Genomic DNA, 19,852 nt, shown 5'->3' on the forward strand with positions numbered 1-19,852 from the left:
CACCGATTGGCTGGCCACTTAGTGATCATCTTGTTCCTCCAAAACAAATATATACTGTCTATTGAAATGTGGAAAATAAATTTTTCAGTGTCACCGATCAGCTCATGTGTAGAACAAGAGTTCTTCAGTACAATGGACTTAAAGGTGTTGAAAATGCAATACCTCATAGGGGAAGTAATTGTGCCCATGTAGCATTATTGCACGCGAGCAGCAGCTGTACAAGCCCCAGTATAATCTCATAGACAATAGGCATGTCATCTGATACAGCTGGCTGCTATACATGCACAGCTCTGATGGCTAAACTCGCAGTGAGCAAACAGTTCTCAAGGTTAATGCACTTCAGATGTTAAAGCACACAAAAGGTTTATTAAAACATAAAATATTCTGTACAACCCGATGGTGAACTTTAAACCGAGTGTGACAGACGTAAATAGGCAGAACAGTTAAATTAACTGTTTAGTAAACCTAAACTAGAGGATGCAAACATTTTTCACTTACAAAAGCATCATACTGGGCGTTAGTTTAACTTTGTTTGAATCAGTGATGATTAAATAGATCTGTATTATCTCTTCCATTGTGACATAAATTGTTTTTCCCGAATGTCTCTCCGTATCTACCCTAAAATTTAATATAGGATGACCAAAGGAGTGATTGTTAAAAGTTTAAGAAAAGTAGCATTTACATATGTTAAATTGAGAATTTGATTTCCTGCAGAACTACAGTTCCTGTTCAGACAGAAGTAAGCTAAACAGTAAATAAAACACCATTTTTACTATATATAAATATAGCCAAGCAGACATGAGTCTTTATAAGTCTATTTCATTTGACTTTCTCCATTTATCAGACAAGTCATTAACATCAGTGATCAGCTCCAGGTACAAATATGTGCCAAAAGATAGGGAATACTGGAAGGAAACAAAAGCTAAACCAACAGTAGCATCCAAACCCAACAGGGTGCATCTGATTTTCTCCAGGTTGATGTTCTGCATCACATCTTTGATTGTTTTGGGGAGGCTTTACATCCTTAAATTTAAATAGAATTGAACATCTAGCTAATAAAGAGGGAAAGGCAATATTCTTCTGTAAGTGAGGAGGGAGACTAGAATCATTTCAAACTGAGAATATACCAAAATAGCAGTAGTAGGAGAAAGCATCATATTACAGCCAGTATTGGGCATGGGTCTGTTTGTACCTGTCACACACAGAGCTTAGGTTTGAGAATATTCTTGCATGTTTAGCTTAAGAGGAGTGTAGCTGACGTAGCACTTTGAACTGTATTAAGGCAGGTAGAAGAGGAATGAACCCTAGAGAGGGATGTCCCATTCCGACTCTAAAAGGTCCCCTAAATAATCTTTCCCATTATTCTCAAATATGAGACACAAAGGGATTCTACGTATCCTGATCATAGATAGAATTACTGAGACCATACCCTTATTTAGTATATTGACCCTTAACAAAGAATCTAGGCAAGATAATGTGGTGATAGTTGGAAAACGAACAAGCTTTTTGTGTATACAGTCCCTCATTCATATGTGATTCGTAATTTTGTATTTCATTGTTTACAGCTGGCAAAGTGTTATCAATATACAACTTCCTGATGCTACATAAACCCTTATACCAAATTTGAAGCCTTTGTTTAATAAATATTGTTGAAAAAGGTGATTGTTTACTATAGGTAAGTGAAGAGAAAGACATTTTTTAACTGTTTCACAATGGGCACTGATTGGGTTATTATTATTAATTATATTTCCATTAATATTAACTAGTGTTGTGATTTGCAGGGAAAAGCAGGGAGTGAGTGCAGACTGTAGTTGTTTCAGTCTGGAGCCATGCAGAGGGTTGTTCCAATCCTTTTTAAAACGGACATCTGACACAACAGGGGCGTGCCTGCCTGCATGTATGATGGCTCAGTTACACCTGTGCTTTTTAAAGAACCAGTGTGTAGGATTTACTGGCATCTGGCGGTGAAGTCTCACATTCCACTCACCTCACCCTCCTCTTACAAACGTGTAGAAGAAACTACGACCGGCTACGACTACTACAGATTAATATCATATTGCATATGTGCCAACAGGCCAATATTACACGCTGGACCTTTAAAACTGTAATTAATATGTCTGCTGTGCCTGTTACAAAGCATTTAGAAAACACAACAAAGCCAGAGATGATTTCAGATAAAGTTTATAATTTGCTTCATTCAACCAAAAACACAAAAACAATAACAGACTGAATATGTTGACCATTCTGTGAACATTATGGTCCTGTGTACTGTGTAAAATGTCCATGTTGGGGGGGAGTAATCTGCAAAGATGCTCTGCTGAGAATCATTTCACTTTAGGCACTTTTCTTTTTACTTTGGAGTCGGTCTTTCCGGCTTTCTTGGTCAGTTTGCTCGGAGCTTTGTTCCCCTTCTTCGCTGCAGCAGGTTTGGGTGCTTTCTCCAGCTGCTTCTTCTTGGATGGCTTCTACGAGAAAGAAAGACAATGAGAGTCTGCAGTCCACTCAACAGCTCACATATTTCAATTGCTGAAAGTGTTTAAATCTCGCAGCTGTGAGTAGCACTGACCTCCAGTTTAGGCTTTTTGATGGGTGTTGCTATGGGAACCAGCTGTGGGATTTCTTCGTTCTGTTCTTCCTCCTCCGCCTTTATCTTCTTTCCCTCTACAGTGGTATCTGTTTGCTTTGTGTCCTCTGTCTTGTTCTTCTTTGCCTTCTTTTTGGCTGCAGCTCCCTGAAATTCACAAACAGATGAGCTGGTTATTTGACACATCGTTTCAATAAATCCGGCTCAGACACAGTAATTGTTGAGTACGGACTAACTTTCTCTGCCTCCTCCAGCACGCTGAGGTGGCTCAGCTCTGAGGTGTAGATGGGCAGGGCCACTGACGTTTGACTCTTTATATGGATGAGCTTCATCACCGGTCCTTTCTGTAAACAGGTAATGCAAATATAACACATAATCAGGAGTTATTTTGATTTCTGATTCTTATTTTGACCTGATTACACATAAAACATACCTGCAAATATATATTTTATTTCTTTCAACAGATCCTCCTGAATGTTACACACTGGGCCTTTAACCTTTGGTGAATCTGTCACACTTGCACAACCAACTCTAACTAAAACAACCGGACAATTCTCTGGGCAACAACACTCACCGTACGTAGTTTGGCAGCCACCGTTTGGACAGCAGCCTCGATGTTTTCTGTCACCTCGTCTGCAGTCATGGCGGAGTGGCCAACACGTGCCATGCTGTAATACAGACCAGTTATGTGAGGCAAAGGTAACACTATAAACAGCATCAGTACAGGTAATATAAATGCATTTATTTTTGTATTTCACATGAACGTGACATAACATATTGTGTATCAAAGTTGTAGAGACAGGCTCCATAGGAAGAGGAGGTCCATCTGGATTTACATTGAATCTCTATAGCACCAACTACTGCCCGCATCGAACACTGAACAGAATCGACAGGGTTGCTGAGAGGTGCTATTCATATCACAACAAGACATGAAAACATTTGTTTGACCCCTTGTTAAAGGCCATACTAAAGACTGGTTGGTTTCATAGAATAAAACAGTCTCAGGTTATTTAGGAACAGAAAGAGCAGTAGAGTTAATCTCACCAGCAGCAGCCCTTGTTGTTAACCTTCAAGCTGGTGCCTTGGATGACCCTCTGGATGTCCCTGGCCAGATGTTTGCTCTGCAGGTTCACAGACAGCGGCTCTCTAGTAAGGACAGACATGGATGGTAAGAATGCATCAACTGCAGCTACAGAACCACAAAAATCGCAGATGTTTAAAAGTAGATAAATATGCAGATTTGTAGAAAGCAGTTAGGATACATTTTGCATCATTTTCACTTTTTCTACATATGAAGTTTACGTTTTTAATTACATATCAGCCATTAAGAACAAAAGGGTTGCTGTATTCAGTCGTTTATTTTAATCCAATTTCCTTGCATTTTATTCCTAGAATGCCCTACAAACAGCTGCTTTTTCACAGAAAACATGAGCAGTCTTACCGACACATAAATATGACATGTCAATAGGATGAAAGGTTAATCCTAAGTGTTACGGCTCTTTGCCCCCTTATTTAGGCCCTAAGACGCCAGCCATTGTGCCTTGTTAATAACCAATAATTCCAATAATTATTATTATCATCATATAAACATACATTTCCAATACCAACGTGCAAATCAAATTTATAGTGTCTAGCCTATAGGCTATAAGGGTGTAAATGGGACACAAAGAAACGTTAGTCTTTTGAAATCAGACGGCAGCACAACAAAATTAAGAACACACCTGTAATATGACACAGTCCAGTGTGTCTCAAAAGCAAATCTAATTGCTTTACTGGGGAAAAAAACTTTGTTTTTGTTACACTTTATTTATTTAATACATGACAATAATTTTTTCCCACTCTCCTTTTCACTTTTAATAGTTATTTCTCTTCTCTATACCCCCACAGACACTGATTCACATAATGTTACACCCACCCTTACTGTTCATAATGTTGTAATTGTTTCATGTTTTATCTTGTGTATTCAGTTTAATGTTGCACAGTAATCACATGTCACCAATGTATATCACCAATAAATAAAAAAAAAAATTCAAAACTGACAGTACCATTGTTGTTTTAAGACCCAATAAACAGCAAAACTCCTGTTTTCTGTGGTACTGTACTGAAGATATTAAGGAATTTAACATAAAACTATGACAACACTAGGGAAAGGCCTTACTTTTTCCTCTCGTAGAAATGTTTTCCAAGGTGGGATGGCAGCAGGCGGCGGACGCGGTCGTCGGAGAGGAACATGTCGAAGTTCCCCAGCAGACGCCGTTTGGCTTCATACGGTTTGTACTCTGTCCTCAGGGCCTTGTACGGGATGATCTGCGCCGGACACACAGACACATCGTGATTATGGTTGCCATCGACAGGAAGTCTTAATGTAAACCAAAAACTTTGTCGGCTGGTAAAAAACAAGTGGTTTGTAAGATTTAAGACTAACTTTGCTATAATTGTATAATATTTATGACACTGCACTGTACATTTCTCCATGCTGAGCTATAGGTTTGTTGTGGGGGACTGTTGACTGGTAGATACCTCAGTGATGTTTTTGACTCCCTTCTCCTCCAGCAGCTTCTTATAAAACCTCTGGGTTTGTTCGGAGGTCATTTTGGGCTCATCTCTGGTGAAGAGGCAAACCTCGTCTGTGTCAGGCCGCTGGCCATGGGGCAAGGGACTGTGGGTGGAAAGAAATGTCAATCAATGAAAACCAATAACTGCTACAGAAGAACTACAGTGCGGGTATGTAACCAGCTTTATGCTCCCGTGTGGTGGACTCACATGCGGATGGTCTGTGCCTTTTTGGGGATCTTCCAGAGGGTGAAGAGGAGGCTGATCTGCTGAGTCTCGTCCAAAAAGAGTGAGTCCTTGGTCGACTTGGATTTCAGGAAAGCCTGCAAGGCTTGGACGGCCTTTTTCACCTGGCAGAGACATTAACCCCAGAGTTATAAAAGACTAAACAAACTCCAGTTTTTAATAGTGATTCAAACCTGTGCCGTTGTGAATTAGCTTCGTTGCTAAACCAGTCAGCAAGCACACACGCTAGCTAGCTTATAGTTTCTGTTGACTCATAACAATATACTTGTTCACAATTATATTAACTAATATTTACCGACATACTATTTATAAAGAGCTTAACTATACAGCAGTTTTTTACCTGAGCCCGGTCCAACACAACTCCTTTTTCCTCCGCCATGCTGTCTACTTCACGCGTGTGCTGAAGCCACGCATGCGCAGTTGGTAGTCTACGTCACGAAACACCCAACAAACTTTATTTGTACACCCACTGTGAACAGTCACGGAAGGAAAGTGGCCTCTTGACATGAACTCAAGTTAGAAGTATGGATACAGACATTTTAGTAACATGAAAGTCTGAACCAGAAGGTTGATTAAAATACTAAAATAAATTACTAAAGTACGGCAGCCCAAAAGGGTAAACATATATCAGCCTTTTAGTCTGAATGTACATTACATGATACTAATATCAAAATGTAGAAATCAGCGAAGGATATGAACCTTATTGTAGTATTGATATTTTGTTGCTATTAATATTCCAAATAAAATAAGGACTTGGTGTTGCTTTGATGCATTGGATATTGTTTTCTCCATTCAAAATGGGAATACGCATTAAAAGGAAAACAAATAGACCTTTCCGTTGCAGCTTGATCATTTATTTTCAGTTTAGATTATGTAACAGTTGTGTGTGTCTGTTTGTGTGAGTGTTTATCCATGGTTCATCAGACTAGTAAATGAGCTCAATCCAATTAAACCATCTCATGTGGAGAGAGACCAAACAAAAAATGTTGGTACAGCAATCCTTAAAACCAAATAAAATGTCCATTGGATTCTTAATCCCACTCTTAAAAAGGGAGGTGTACTTTGCAAATTATAATTACAGGCTAACTCTGGTCTTTTGCAGGATATGAAATAATTCTGTAGTTTTTGTTATTTCCTCCCCAATCTCAATAACACTGCATCCATCTCCATTCTAAAAACAAATGGCGTGGCCAGCCGACAGTGCGGTTAGCCGTGGGAGTACAGAAGGGGGACATGTAGCTACATTAGTGGCATAGCTGAGCTCTCAATATGAGAAAGCTGACACACTGGACTTGGTCTCTCATTTTATATTGTTCATCATAAAAACTGATTCAGTCTTGTTTTCTTCATTTGACGCAATTTTATTCTCTTTCTTCGCTCCTTGTTGTCATTGTTCTTCTCTTCAGCATAGTTGTGTGTAAAGAGAGAGTAGCTGTTTGGGTTGGCTCTAGCAGCGTTTCTCCTCTGGTAACGAGTGGAAGAACTCCATGCATGCTGCCACTGTTGCATTTAGTCCTTTTCTGGCACCAGCTTCAGCACTTTGCCAATGGCGATGGTTTTGCCTGGTGGAGGAGTGTACGAAGGGAAGTGGGGGACAAAATTATGCTTCAAGACTTCTGTTGATATTGTTATGAAAATGCACAAATATTCACAATTTAATATCTTCCCTTAACATCTGTGTCGTAAACAAGTCGTGTAAAATCAAATATGAATACTGAGACTCTCTTACAAACACAAAAAAGGCTCTTACCTTCGTCTCGCAGTGTGAATCGTCCCATCTGAGGGAAGTCTTTGAAGGTCTCTAAGCAGATGACTCCTGCTGCCCGGAGCCTTGCGATACAAACCTGGTCCTGCTTAACAAAGCGTGGTCGTGTTTTGCTTTTCTCCCCCGTCTTCTTGTCCACCAGACAGATTAAGGCCTGCAAGTCAGAATTTATAGCTCTGAGTTGAACACTGAGGCCAGGAGGCGACTCAAAAACAAACACTGGCTGAGCAAATACAATAAATAATAAAAAACGAACAGCTTGGAAAGTAGAGTTGTGACTTACTGAGATTTGCACTTCTTCAATGCAGGTGTGGATGTGAAGCACTGCATTGTAACCAGGACAAATGATTGATTTGTGCTCAATGATGACGATCTGAAATGAGTAACATGCAAAGTTTGAGAGATTTTTAAAATTGGAAATCACAATCAGTTGGTTTGACATATTCATAATGCATGTATGTGGGGTGTGGAGTTTATCTGTTAGCATCAAATGGAATAAATGTGAGCTAATCAAACCTGTAGCTGCGTGAACCTTCAACCTGAAGACTTTGACGACCACAACTAATAACTCTCAAAGCCATCTCTCGTCATTACCTGTGCATCAAAGGTGCGACCGGAGTGGCAGAGGTTGTCAGGGCTGCAGAGGATAAAACCTGGAAGGATTTCTTCCTCCTCGATTCCCTTCAGCCTTAACTTCAGATTCTCCCCAGGAGTGGCATCGTCTGTCTCCACGTCGTCACTCAGCAGGCTCAATACCTCCACTGTGTGCTGCAACACACACACACACACACACACACACACACACACACACAAACAGTTGTAAATATTTTAAGTGAAGGCTTTAAACAACTACATTATTACTGTACTGACACAGGTGGCTGGTGTTAGAGCCGAGACTAAATCCTTTTGGTTACAAGCTCTTCTTTCCATCTAGGCTGCAGTACATTTAATACAAGAATGAGGCCTTGAAGTTATTTCTAGTAGAAGGTTTATTGGTCCCTTGTGAGAAGGAGCAAAGTCATACAGAGGAAATCTCACCCTGTTAGGCATCATGACCAGCTGCTGGGCTTTACTGATGGATCCAGACTCCAGCTTCCCGAGGATAACTGTACCCATGTCCTGCAAGCACACGCATACATGTTGAGAAGGATCAATTCAGCTATCAGTAACCTTGGATGCATTACATTAGTCATTACTTTTATAGGGTAAATTATTATTTGGCTAATCAATAAATCATTAAAAAGTCACTTCAGCTGAAACAAGGACAATAAGCTTTCCTTCATGTTTTTTAAAGCTGTTTTTCAATGTAGGAATGTGTCAAACAGAGTAAAACCATATAAATAATAATAAACTTTACTTCTATAGTGCCTCTCAAAACCAGAGATACAAGGTGCTTCACAAAATACAATACAATACGTGCAAATATACTATATAAAACCAAAAATGACGCGGAAAATACAATAGATACATAGAGATTTCAACAATCGAATGTAGTAGAGAGATAAAACAATATACGGTATAAAAGAAAAATAATAAATATGCGCTAATTTCCTTTCATGACAAGAGTTAGATGAGGAGATTGACGCCACTCTCATGTCTATATGATGAATATAAAGTTACCACCAGAGGCTGCTTAGCTTAGCTTAGCTTAGCATTAACACTGGAAACAGCTAGCCTGGCTCTGTTCAAATTTAAGAAAACTCTGCCTACCAGCAGCTCTAAAGCTCAGTAATTAACAGGCCCGGCTCTGTGGACAGAGCCTATTAGCTATGTTCATTCAAAACGCTTTAGCATAATGATAGGCATAACCAATGCAAAATACGATTAGCTTCTGCTGGCACGTAAAAATGAATTAATAATTATAGTTGACAATCATGATTTCCAGTGCCCAACAAAATAATAATAAATGTTCTATCCACAGTTGTGTGGATCTGCATAAAGCCCGCTGTATGGCGACTTGGCTGTCCCATTAGTATGCAGCACCCAGTTAACTGAACCATAATCCCCTTACATCAGGAGAACACCAGTTGGAACTATTTAATCATATAACCACTATATAAGGCTCTTATGCAATCACAGCAAGAGAGTATTTAAACAACTTAAAGACAAGAGGATAAAGAGAAAAGCTGACATGTGATGGGAAGAAAGGAAAGAGACGATGATTAATGTAGGGACAACTGAGAGAGCTCCAAAATAACTCAATTCCACCAACACTCATGTGTTGAACTGCTTCCAACATCTAAACTGAGGCGAGTGCCAAGAAGCTGAATTATCTTAAAGAGGAATGACTAGGCAGAGGCTGCAGTGTGTGGAAGCACGCTGGTGTGCTCTTGGAAAATCACCCGACAGGAAGGAGAGGGAGCAAAAGAAAAGATTTCGGCCAAGTGAACAAAACCCAAAAGAAATATTACGCCCACTCATCGGCTTAGGACAAGCTGCCACAGATTTCTGTTTTTCTCTGTTTGGAGAGAGAATCAATGGCCTCCAGCTGCTCACCTTGTACTTGTCTACGATAGGTAATCTGACTGGTCCATCGCTGGATCTGGTGAAGTTTGGCAAACTGTCCAGATGGTCAATAAATGGCAAACCCCTGGTAAAGAATAAACAGGGAAAACATCAATCAACACAGTCACACAAACCCCACTTGTTCACATTTTATTTCCATGGTCAGAATAGTATTCATGAGTGCAGCTACCGTGTCCTGCCATGGCCTCAATTTTTGATCAAACCACAGCTGAGCATACAGAAGATACTGCAGCCAGACTCCACACAAACTGATGCATCAACCAAAACAAGTGGGGAAAAAAATACAACCACAGAAGACAGAGTAAACAAATCTGCTCAATCCTTTTCTGTAAGAGTGTGTACAATATCAACACAATCTTCACTAAAATGTATTTAATGAATATTGAAATATAAACTGTGCAAGTCTTTCTGTGTAGTCTGAGAAAATGGCTGTCGGTGTGAGGCACAGATGGAGAAAGGAGGCATGTGGGATTCTTTGGTGGACTTGTTTACCATGATCACCAGAAAGAATAAGTACTTGTTGAAGAAGCAGTTTCTACTGTATAGAGCTGCAACCCTTAAAAATATGTTCCATTATAAAGGGAGATGCCAAGAAGGGCACTACTTTAAATCAGCATCGTGTTAAGTGTCACTAATGTGCACTAAAGGCCCACCAGAGCTTTTTGATCACCTCTGGGACACGTTAGTAAAACTGTGCCAGAAAATAAAGGTAACAGTGATGCAGCACTGAAGGAACAGAAACTGCTGGCAGGTGAACCACGTATCCTCACTGTACTGAAATATAACTTCATGCAAACGTGTACAAAGAGTACCAAGACGTGAGGATTATGTCAACATGTAATAAATCATCAAGCAAGTAGGTTGAGTGTGTATAGCTGTGTTTAGATAGTGGTTAAATAAAAGGCTTACGAGGATGACTGCAGACCAAATGACACGACGATACTACATACTGCACTACCGTAGAAGCCCATTCACAGAGCTGACTTACGTGTACCAGGGGCATTCAGTTACGGGGTCCTTAAGGTTGGCACCTGTGAGTCCGGAGCAAGGCATAAAGTGTATGTCCTTCTTGGGGTTGAAGCCCACCTTCTTTAAAAATGGCACCAGTTTTTCCTTACACTCTTCATACCTGCAGGAAAGTAATAAAAAGGCAACTTTTATTATTATTATTATTATTAATATAATTATTTACTAAAATATGTATAATAGCATGGATTTCTACTGCTATTAATTCACTGATAAACAATGTTTTGGCGCCAATCCGTCATCTTATTGACTATTTTAGCTCTAGAAAGCATTAAAGCCAACACAAACACGTCCTACCCGTTTTCACCCAGTCATTGCTCACCTCTCTAGGCTCCAGTTGACAGTTGGGTCATCCATCTTGTTGATCAGGACAATGAGATGCTTGACTCCAGCTGTTTTAGCCAGCATTGCATGTTCCCGCGTCTGTCCACCTTTCTCAAAGCCGGTCTCAAACTCCCCCTTCCTCGCTGAAATCACCTGATACAAACAAATGAGGGAGGTGGAAGTAATTCCAACATTTAATAATTAGTCTAATAATTTTGAAAAAGCAGTACAGGTTTTAATCTGTTTGTGTTTAAGGTTTAGGGCTAATTAGCTTTAGCTTTGGCTGCATGTCCATCTTACCAGGACTGCCAGGTCGGCTTGTGACGCTCCACCAATCATGTTGGGGACGAAGCTCTTGTGTCCTGGGGCATCCAGGATGGTGAAATGTTTTTTCTCAGTCTCAAAGTAAGCTCTCCCGACCTCGACCGTCTTCCCCTTGTCTCTCTCCTCCTGGTTTGTATCCAGAGCCCACGACAGGTACCTGCAACAACCATGTTTATTTTTTAATTTATGTATTTAAAACTGTGTTAAGAGCACTTGAATTTACTGCACATGTGTGGCAAACAAGCCCCTTGTGATTAAAACCATTGGTGATTAGCTGCTGAGTGAAAAAACATTCAACATAGCAAACGATAGCAGGTCAATTTTCTAACGATAAAAATATTTTAAGCAGCTTACAGTAATTTATTCACATTTTAATACTAAACATGAGGAGGAAAAAATGTAAATGAACACAAGACATTGAGGGGGAAATGCCTGTAAAGACACACCAGCCATCACTTGCTCGGGAGAACTGTTCATTTGCTGTTAAACAAGTCTCTCATACACAAGCCTTTCTCACCATGTCTCCCTGTTCTTTTCTTTCGCTTCTCTTTCATATTTTTCCAGGGTTCGCTTGTCCACCATTCCAGTTAAGTACCTAGCAAGGACAACACAAAGAAAGGGAAAGTTGACAAAGCGGGCAGCCGTGAAAACGATGTATTTATTGTATCCGCAGCACTATAAAAGCAAAAGTGAAGCCGAGGTTTCAACTGAAAATACCTTTGAGCAAGAGGCAACCTGTTGCACTGTAGCTGGCAGCCACAAAGGCATTGTTTGAGTACTGCAGCTGTTACTGATTACGCAATACAGTGCACAAACATGTTTCTCTACAATAAACATTTTTGTTTTTCATTTTCTGGGATTGAACAGTTCAAGTTAAATTAAAAGGAACACAATACCAGGTTTGTGATCAACCAACACATAAGATAATAATAAATACTCACATGATCTGTCCTCCAATAGTTGATTTACCAGCATCTGACAGGCAAAAACAGGTATAAACATTATGAGTAGACCTTTCTATAATCTTACTTGTAGATAAAATAATATACACACACAGAAAAATGATACTCACCCACGTGACCGATGAAGACCACGTTCACATGTTCTTTCTTGGGGGCATCCGGTGGTGCTGGAGCCACTTTGGGCATGGGCATCTCCTCCTCTTCCTCCTCCATCATCTCCTCATCCTCTTTCCTCGGGGCGCCCTCCTCACAGGCTCCTCCTGAGCCCAGGTCCTCCTCTCCTCCGCCTCCTCCACCTCCCCCCGGCTCCTCCTTCTGCTCCCACGTCTCTTCCTCTGTGGTCATGTCTGCCTCTGTGCTTCCATTCTCCACCGGACCTGGAACCATAGACATTTAGTCCACCTGTTATTTCTCTGTAAAGTCTGGATGCTACAGACAACCCACAGCTTGGAAGGAGGAGGAACTATTTAATGATATCACATGCTTTTTGGCTTAAAAACCTGCAGACTGACAATGAGTGAATCCTGATTGATTCTGAATCGTGGACTTCATTCAAGTTGCGACATTTCTGCCAGTTTTATGTTAATACCAAACTTAAATCTTTCTTACCACATTTGTACAAAAATTTGGAAGGAGTTCCCCTCTTGCATACTTAAGACATACAGAAACAATTCCAACTTTAAAGACAGAACTGCACTGCACTTCATTTGGATCTCTAACACATATTACTGTGTATTATGCAGGTATAGTTATGTAATGATACAAATAGGTTTTTATTTGTCACACATTCAACATATCTCTACACTGTGCAGTGAAATGCTTTGTTGCCCCGTGTGCCTGACATAATAAAATATCAAAATATCAAAAACACAATATATACAGCAAAGAAAATATGTGCAAACTTTATATTTGGTGCAAATAAATGCTGCCAACAGCTGCCCAACCCTCTTTGGTTTTCCACCCCAAGGTCAACTGTCGATCGTGTCCTAGTGTGGATATTTCTAGGACTTAAAGGAGCAGTGTGTCGGTGAACTAAACACTGCTCACATCTATATTTGACGACCTGGGAATGGGAATGAGCTGAGAAGTGTGTAAGAGAAACTTGTAGAGTCTCCTAAATGTTACACACTGAACCTGTAACAGAAGTCAAAATCTGAACTGCTGTAAAATGGCAGTGCTATCAGATTTCCATGTGTACAAACTACTACTGGGCCTTGAATCTACATAATGCAATATGTGCTGTATAAAGACCTCGAGCATGGCAAACGCTCATAAAATTAATTTTCCTTCACAGATCGTCTAAAAAGAGTTATAGGGCTTCACTGTGTGTGGCCTGCAGTTCCTCGTTCATTAGTCCCGTTCATTTATTAGAAACACAACCAATGCAATGTTCTGCTGCGCAAACAAATACATGTGAAAAAAAACAACCAAACAAACAACAAATACTGTTACAAGAGTACACTGAAATCTGCTGAGGCCCGCAGAAGAAGCATCTTCCCATGGCAACACACAAATAAGCCTCCCATTTCCGTAACTATGAAATTATGCAGCCCAGCAGTCATGTACAATGCCTATTTTCTTCTCAACCCTCATCGTTTATAATCAGCCTGAGTGATATTGCTGCTGGCAACTCAGAGAGAGAGAGAGAGAGAGAGAGAGAGAGAAAGAGAGAGAGGTTCCTGCCTCAACTTTGTCAACATTCTCACCGTGCTGAAATTGTAATTTGTCTTTCATACATGTTTAGAGCAATCTGAAGAGGCAAGCATCTCAATGAATATGTAGAAAATGTGAAAATGAAAGGTTTCTCCAGACCACTCACTGTCTCATATCTAATTGTTTTGTTTTGCCTCTCTTTGTCACTAACTCTGCTACAGCTGCTCAGCCAATCTAGCAAATAACAAAAACACCAGTTCTCTGTAACTTGAGTAGCGGCACACAGGATCCAGGGTCAGGCCAAAATATGTGAATGAATCGGACTCAGGCAAATCTAAAACTTGTCAGCACAGAGTTTTTCCTAGAGTAATCAAATACATTCAAATTGCTCTGACACACAGCAGGACCAAGGCCTTGGACATGCAGCGCTTGACATATATCACAGCTTGAGCCAATGGGACGTCTATTTCAGGCATGGACAAGTGAGGTTGCATCATGTCATACGTAGGCCTGTGCACATGGGTTTACCAATGCCAGCAATCCAAATATGGCTCAGTTAGTGGGCCTACAAGCAGGGACTCAAACGTGAGCATCCATATTTTCCTAGTGTGCATGGGGTTTGTCTCAGATTCCAAATCTGGCTGCAGGTATATGTGCACACCTGAGCCTATTAACCACACCTGTCCCGTGGCAACAACCTGCCTGACAGCCAGATTAGTAACGTGAACATGCAGGAGTACACAGCGGGTGCATACCGACTGTTTCTGCAACCTCCATGCTGGCAACTGGATCAGGGGCACCTTTGAGGAGAGAAAACACAGCATGTCAAACTTTCATAAATATTAATTAGACAAGGATGGTCACGTTTTGCGGTGAGTGTCACTGCGTTATAAATAAGCTACAACATAAGTCACAACACATGACTAACACTGAAGCCGACTTGTTGACGAGTTAAGTGGAAATGCGATAACTGTGGCACTGGCTGCACTGAGCACAGCGAGTTGCAGTCAGGAAGGCTAACTTAGCTGGGTTAGCAAACCAGCTAGCAAGTTAAGCTAACTTCCAGCCAGCTGTCTGGCATCCACATACCGTCTGAAGCAGGCACTTCCATGGCGGTGGCTTGAAGGAAGCTCGGCACAAACACCGGGGCGTTAACGTTGGGGACAAACGGTTTGGCGTTGACGTTGAGGGCGGCGAAGGCTGTCGGGAGCCCCGCCGCGGCAGCCGGGGCCTCGGCATCCTCCTCCAGCTCCCACGAATCCGGGGCTGTGTCTCTCGGGTCCATTGCTCCTTTTTCCAGAGTTGACAAGCCTTCCACTACCGGGGAAGGTGGGTGACTCTTACGGTTCTGTTAAAACGCGTTGAGTTGCTGGTGTGTTTTAGACTCTTAGCAGCACGTTTGGTGAAGTTCCCATTGCTTTGTTAAGCCTTGCTTTGGCAAGCATATGGATCCCGTATCCGACGAGAGGTGGTGTACAGCCGCTGCACGTCCCGCAAACACCGCTAGAGGCCAGCACCGGACTGCGGCTCACCTTTCCCTCAATGTTAACACCAACTTTACATTTCTCCTTATCTCTGCAGCTAATACGAACAACCTCACTTTCATCAAGACAAACTATAAAAAAGTAGATAACACACGGTTGTCTGCTTTCTTGTTGTTTATTTTAACATCTTTGAAACACAGGGGGAAATACCTTAAAGTGTATAAATAGAATAAATACATCAAAAGTGCAAGGTTGTTAGTGTATGTTTAAGTTACATAAAGTTGTAAAACTCAATAAATTAATTAATTAAAAATACCTGAAATAACGTTAAATTGACGGGATCAGGGAACAGTGCTAACATGTGTCTCTCTTCCTTTTATTCTTCACTCTTTGGCATCAGTAACTCCTCCAGCAGAGATGGCAAAAGTGGCCTCGTTCTCGGGCATATCGGGACTAGAAGAAGGAGAGATAAATGAGTAGGGTCAATGTGAGTCCCAAGTGTTTTCATTGTTCAAATTAAAGTCCATGTCTGGGTCAATAAGTTGTTTCAGGCCACATTAAACAATCCAGTCTAAGCAACCACTTTGCTCATATACCCTAGAACATTTTTCTTTGGTTTGGACACACAAAAATCTGTGTTAAACTATGGTCATGATCCTTTCATGCCTTGACCTTGGTCATATGAGAAAATAAAAATAAATGACAGGCACATGACCTTGTTGTGATATCGCAACATCTATTTCTGTATGGGAAATCCCGTCAGTTTGTTTGGCTAATGTTTATCTCATCTGACAACATGGTAACAGGAAGTAAAACTTGTGGCTCACATCCTCTAGTGTTTGCTATTACAAACAAAAACTGCTGACTACCTGTCAAATATTTTGGCAATTCTCAGCTCTCCGCGCCCCTTCCTCAAGCTGATCCGTGTGGTGGAGGCGTGGGCCAGGATATGCCCACCGATTGGCTTCTTGGGATCAGCTTGAAACCTAAAACAGGGACAGGGAAGAAATAAGAGAAGTAAAAAAACATCTCATCAGTTTCAAACAATATTGTGCAACAACTTTTCATCAACTAAACAGAATTTCTAGCAAAAAACTTGTGAGATGTATTCAAGATGAGGGAGTTTTTCCATCTCTTACGTCATTCCTGCACCGGGATCAGCAGTCATTTGGTTGGTGACAAACACTGCTACGTTGTACTCTAAGAAAAACAATAATAAGATACAAGGGCAAAATACTAAAATAACTGTCTTCATTAGGAACTTTTATACTTTTTCTTCATATTTGAGAACAACTGGTGCCAGACAAAATATATGGCTGATGTTTGTGGCTTTCACATAAATGCACATAAGCACAGTCCTGGTTCAGACCTTCGGAGATCTTCTGCAGCCTGGAGAGCATCTGGGCCAGTTTTTGCTGCCGCTCAGCCAGCTCGCCTCGGCCAGAGAAGTCGACTCTGAACAGAGCCATGATGGAGTCGATGATCTGACAACAGGGAGGAGCAGATAAGGAGGAGACTGAAAGGCTGAGTAAGCCAGGAAGGAATCCCTACTATGTACAGTATCTACCCCTAAAATGCAGGCCTGGTGTTTAACACTTACATTCCCTTGAGAAAAACAAGACAGAGTTCATTCTCGCTCTCAAATAGCTTCACACGGAGAATGACTATAATAGAGGAGGGAAGTTAAACCAAAGAAATAATGAATATGTGAAAACTTGTTTTTAGAATAAAAATTATTTTACTCACCAACAGTTTGAACACTCCTCCTTCCTCGTGGAATTTGGCTGCTACAAAGTCTAACAGCTCCATCTGGTGTTCACCTGAGGAGTGAGCAACACCAAAATGTTATAATAACCTTGTCGGGAGTCTACAAATGTGTGCGCTGGTCTAAATTAAATGTATGTCCGCACTGGTATAGGCCCGGGCGTAAAGCACGTTGTCCAGCACAGCATCGTGGTCCACGTTAAACCTGTCAGCCATGTCTCTCAGTCTGTCTGGACGACTGGAACCAGACAGGTACGAGTCAAGGATAATATGAAACAGAAGAAAAAAACATCCTCATACACATTTACAATCATTGTATGGTCACATTATGACATCTACTGAAGAAATGTCACACAAACACATGGCACTTCAATAAAGCTGCGATCTAAACATCAAATGTTGTATAGTTGTTCATCATTGTGAGGATACAAGGTGTTCTCTGTGTCAATGAAGATGATTTTCCCGCCTGAGTATCCGTCCTCGCCTGGCAGCTGGGCAGTGACTAGACAAAAACAACACAGAATCTGTTTTACTCAAGTTATTTGACTTACAGTTTTGTTTTATCAATACATTTTGGAGCAGCCATTTTTAAAAGGCTCCTTACTCACCACAGAGGGTGTGAGACAGCTGGGTTTTCCCTGTGCGGAACTCTGTAAGATGAAAAGATGAAACGTTTTGAGCCAGTGCTGCAAACTGAGTGACATTTTAACAATCTAATCACACACAATGTATTTAATCATAAGAAGACATCTGCTTACCTCCAAAGGCCTCAGTGATAGCCATACTCTCTATACCTCCACCCAAAAGTTTACTGCAGAGATACAAGATATATCTGTAACATCTGTGCTATGAATTAGGAATATTTGTTTACTAGTCACAGTATCCACTGGTTAATCTTAATGTTTGCTAGTCACTTTACAATTTCCCCAGCCAAATAGATTTTACAGTAAAACTTAACTTACAAACAAAAGTTTGTCAGGTAGCCAATTTTGGTAGCCAACTTTAACAAATAAATATATCAATTAACTGTAATGTATACTTAATGACCATGATGAGACATATTTAAGCTACATCATAAATATTAAAACAGCTAAACTCCCAGAGTCTACCATATTGACTCCTACCGTGCACCTTGAGCATATGGTATATGCACAAAATACAAACTGTTGTGATAGGTTCAGAGGTGTAAATCCCACAGTCTACATGTTATCAATGTGAAGAATGAATCTCAACTCAAACTCCTGGCTCCCAGTTGTGATGTGGAACACCTGCTTCCTCTTCGCACTGTACTCGAAGGCGGTCTGGAAACCAATGTTCTACCATGCAAAGAAGATTATCTAATACATAAATTGTTCTGTCAGTTGTTTCTTTAATCTTATTTCTCAAATAATTCTGTTTTAAGGCCACAAGAATGAAATAGTGCAGCAAGTTCACAATACAAAATCCCATCTTACCAACATTTTCCCAGCAGCCTCCTTGATTTTTTCCACTTTTGCCTCTGACAGGCCCTTGATGTTGCACAAAGCCTTGCGAGTAGTCATCTGGATCCCTTTCACAGTGCAGATACCTACTGACTTCATCTTTTTGATATCTGCCACATTCTGTGGTCACAGGTGGGGAGGGACAGAGAGATGCACACACACAGACAGACTTTTGATCTAATGGGATACAGTACATTTGTGATTTAAACATCAACTAAACTGCACGTCAAATGTTGTGCAGCCGTGCTGTTTACTCACAATCCCGTGTTTCTGTAGCAGGTCAATGTCTTGGAAGAAGCTCTCCTGTTAGGATATGGGAAAAGAAAATCTACATGAGATAGTCGCTGAGAACCAAACTTTATTATTGTAGACAAGAATACAGCTTTTACCTGTAAGAAATCTGTAGCATAACTTTATAATAAATCATAATACTGTAACACTATTGTTATACAATGTTTGCACCTAAATTATGGACAAATTGTAATCTGGGCACATTATTGACATTGATAGCAACCTATTTAGCATTACATTTGTGGGGGATGATTTTTAGTCACTAAAGGGGGCATTGTAAATTAGCAAAGATTAACTGAAAGCGTAAACTAAATAAGTAATAAGTAATATCTCACCTCGTCATCCTGGAAACCAGAATCATCTTGAACAACCTGATCCTCTGCCGCTTTCATCTTCATTGTAGTACGGGTTAAATGCTGCAGATAAAATGGATTTAGCTGGTTCAATTAGCTCCTGTCAGTTAGCAACGAGGGTCTTTAGCCAAGGTCAGCTAACGTTAGCATAAGGTTTCATATTAAAGATTTAGCATTAACATTAGCTTTATCCTGGTTTTGTAACATCAACAAGTCTGCCAGTAAAACTATTAAAACTAGAACATCTGTTAGTTGAATTAGTTAAACTAGAAAATAAGAAAATTCTTGAGATATTGACTAAAACAATAAAACTTTACCTTTAAGTTAAAAAGTGCTTTGTTCTTGAAGTGCCGTGCGCGCGCCAACTGGCGGGAATTCGTGATTTTTGTCCTCTTCAAGTGCAGTCGGAAATATTAACTTCATCAGTTGGGCGAAGATAAACCATTGATGTATCACAGCATAAACATGACTGAAACAACACTTGTTAATAATTATTGGTTTTAAGTGCCGGCGGTA

At 40.6% G+C, this 19,852-nt stretch overlaps 3 protein-coding genes and 1 non-coding gene across 5 annotated transcripts; all 4 read right to left on the reverse strand.

Moving 5' to 3' along the window:
* Nucleotides 1–2,165: 2,165 nt before the first annotated feature.
* On the reverse strand, nucleotides 2,166–5,840 carry rsl1d1 (ribosomal L1 domain containing 1). Of its 2 annotated transcripts, none has more exons than XM_051418229.1 (9): nucleotides 5,724–5,840; nucleotides 5,348–5,487; nucleotides 5,105–5,243; nucleotides 4,743–4,891; nucleotides 3,629–3,730; nucleotides 3,159–3,252; nucleotides 2,821–2,928; nucleotides 2,567–2,731; nucleotides 2,166–2,462 (listed from the first exon to the last, which is right to left on the reverse strand). In XM_051418229.1, exons 1-9 carry the CDS (start codon nucleotides 5,760–5,762, stop codon nucleotides 2,325–2,327), a joined length of 1,074 nt encoding a protein of 357 aa, XP_051274189.1. In that variant the 5' UTR covers nucleotides 5,763–5,840; the 3' UTR covers nucleotides 2,166–2,324. The 2 variants fall into 2 exon arrangements, with proteins under 2 accessions (XP_051274189.1, XP_051274188.1); XM_051418228.1 differs by having other exon boundaries at nucleotides 2,166–2,465; nucleotides 5,724–5,839.
* LOC127373950 (small nucleolar RNA SNORA55) lies at nucleotides 3,362–3,493 on the reverse strand. The gene has a single exon (XR_007886963.1). It is a non-coding gene; the product is annotated as a small nucleolar RNA SNORA55 (small nucleolar RNA).
* A 381-nt stretch (nucleotides 5,841–6,221) lies between the features above and the next one.
* gspt1 (G1 to S phase transition 1) lies at nucleotides 6,222–15,429 on the reverse strand. The gene is made up of 14 exons (XM_051418223.1): nucleotides 15,053–15,429; nucleotides 14,719–14,763; nucleotides 12,421–12,687; nucleotides 12,290–12,323; nucleotides 11,866–11,943; nucleotides 11,325–11,505; nucleotides 11,023–11,177; nucleotides 10,663–10,803; nucleotides 9,645–9,738; nucleotides 8,187–8,267; nucleotides 7,743–7,916; nucleotides 7,432–7,521; nucleotides 7,134–7,302; nucleotides 6,222–6,945 (listed from the first exon to the last, which is right to left on the reverse strand). The coding sequence occupies exons 1-14, from the start codon at nucleotides 15,246–15,248 to the stop codon at nucleotides 6,893–6,895; spliced, it is 1,758 nt and encodes a 585-aa protein (XP_051274183.1). The 5' UTR covers nucleotides 15,249–15,429; the 3' UTR covers nucleotides 6,222–6,892.
* A 133-nt stretch (nucleotides 15,430–15,562) lies between these two features.
* Nucleotides 15,563–19,748, reverse strand: dmc1 (DNA meiotic recombinase 1). Its single transcript, XM_051418230.1, has 14 exons — nucleotides 19,654–19,748; nucleotides 19,319–19,399; nucleotides 18,951–18,995; nucleotides 18,666–18,812; nucleotides 18,445–18,527; nucleotides 17,970–18,022; nucleotides 17,820–17,861; nucleotides 17,641–17,713; nucleotides 17,358–17,449; nucleotides 17,194–17,267; nucleotides 16,817–16,931; nucleotides 16,587–16,647; nucleotides 16,317–16,433; nucleotides 15,563–15,900 (listed from the first exon to the last, which is right to left on the reverse strand). The coding sequence occupies exons 2-14, from the start codon at nucleotides 19,379–19,381 to the stop codon at nucleotides 15,831–15,833; spliced, it is 1,035 nt and encodes a 344-aa protein (XP_051274190.1). The 5' UTR covers nucleotides 19,382–19,399; nucleotides 19,654–19,748; the 3' UTR covers nucleotides 15,563–15,830.
* Between the last annotated feature and the right edge of the window lie 104 nt (nucleotides 19,749–19,852).

This window comes from Dicentrarchus labrax, unplaced genomic scaffold (genome assembly GCF_905237075.1).
Source record: "Dicentrarchus labrax unplaced genomic scaffold, dlabrax2021, whole genome shotgun sequence".
Lineage (NCBI taxonomy): Eukaryota > Metazoa > Chordata > Actinopteri > Moronidae > Dicentrarchus > Dicentrarchus labrax.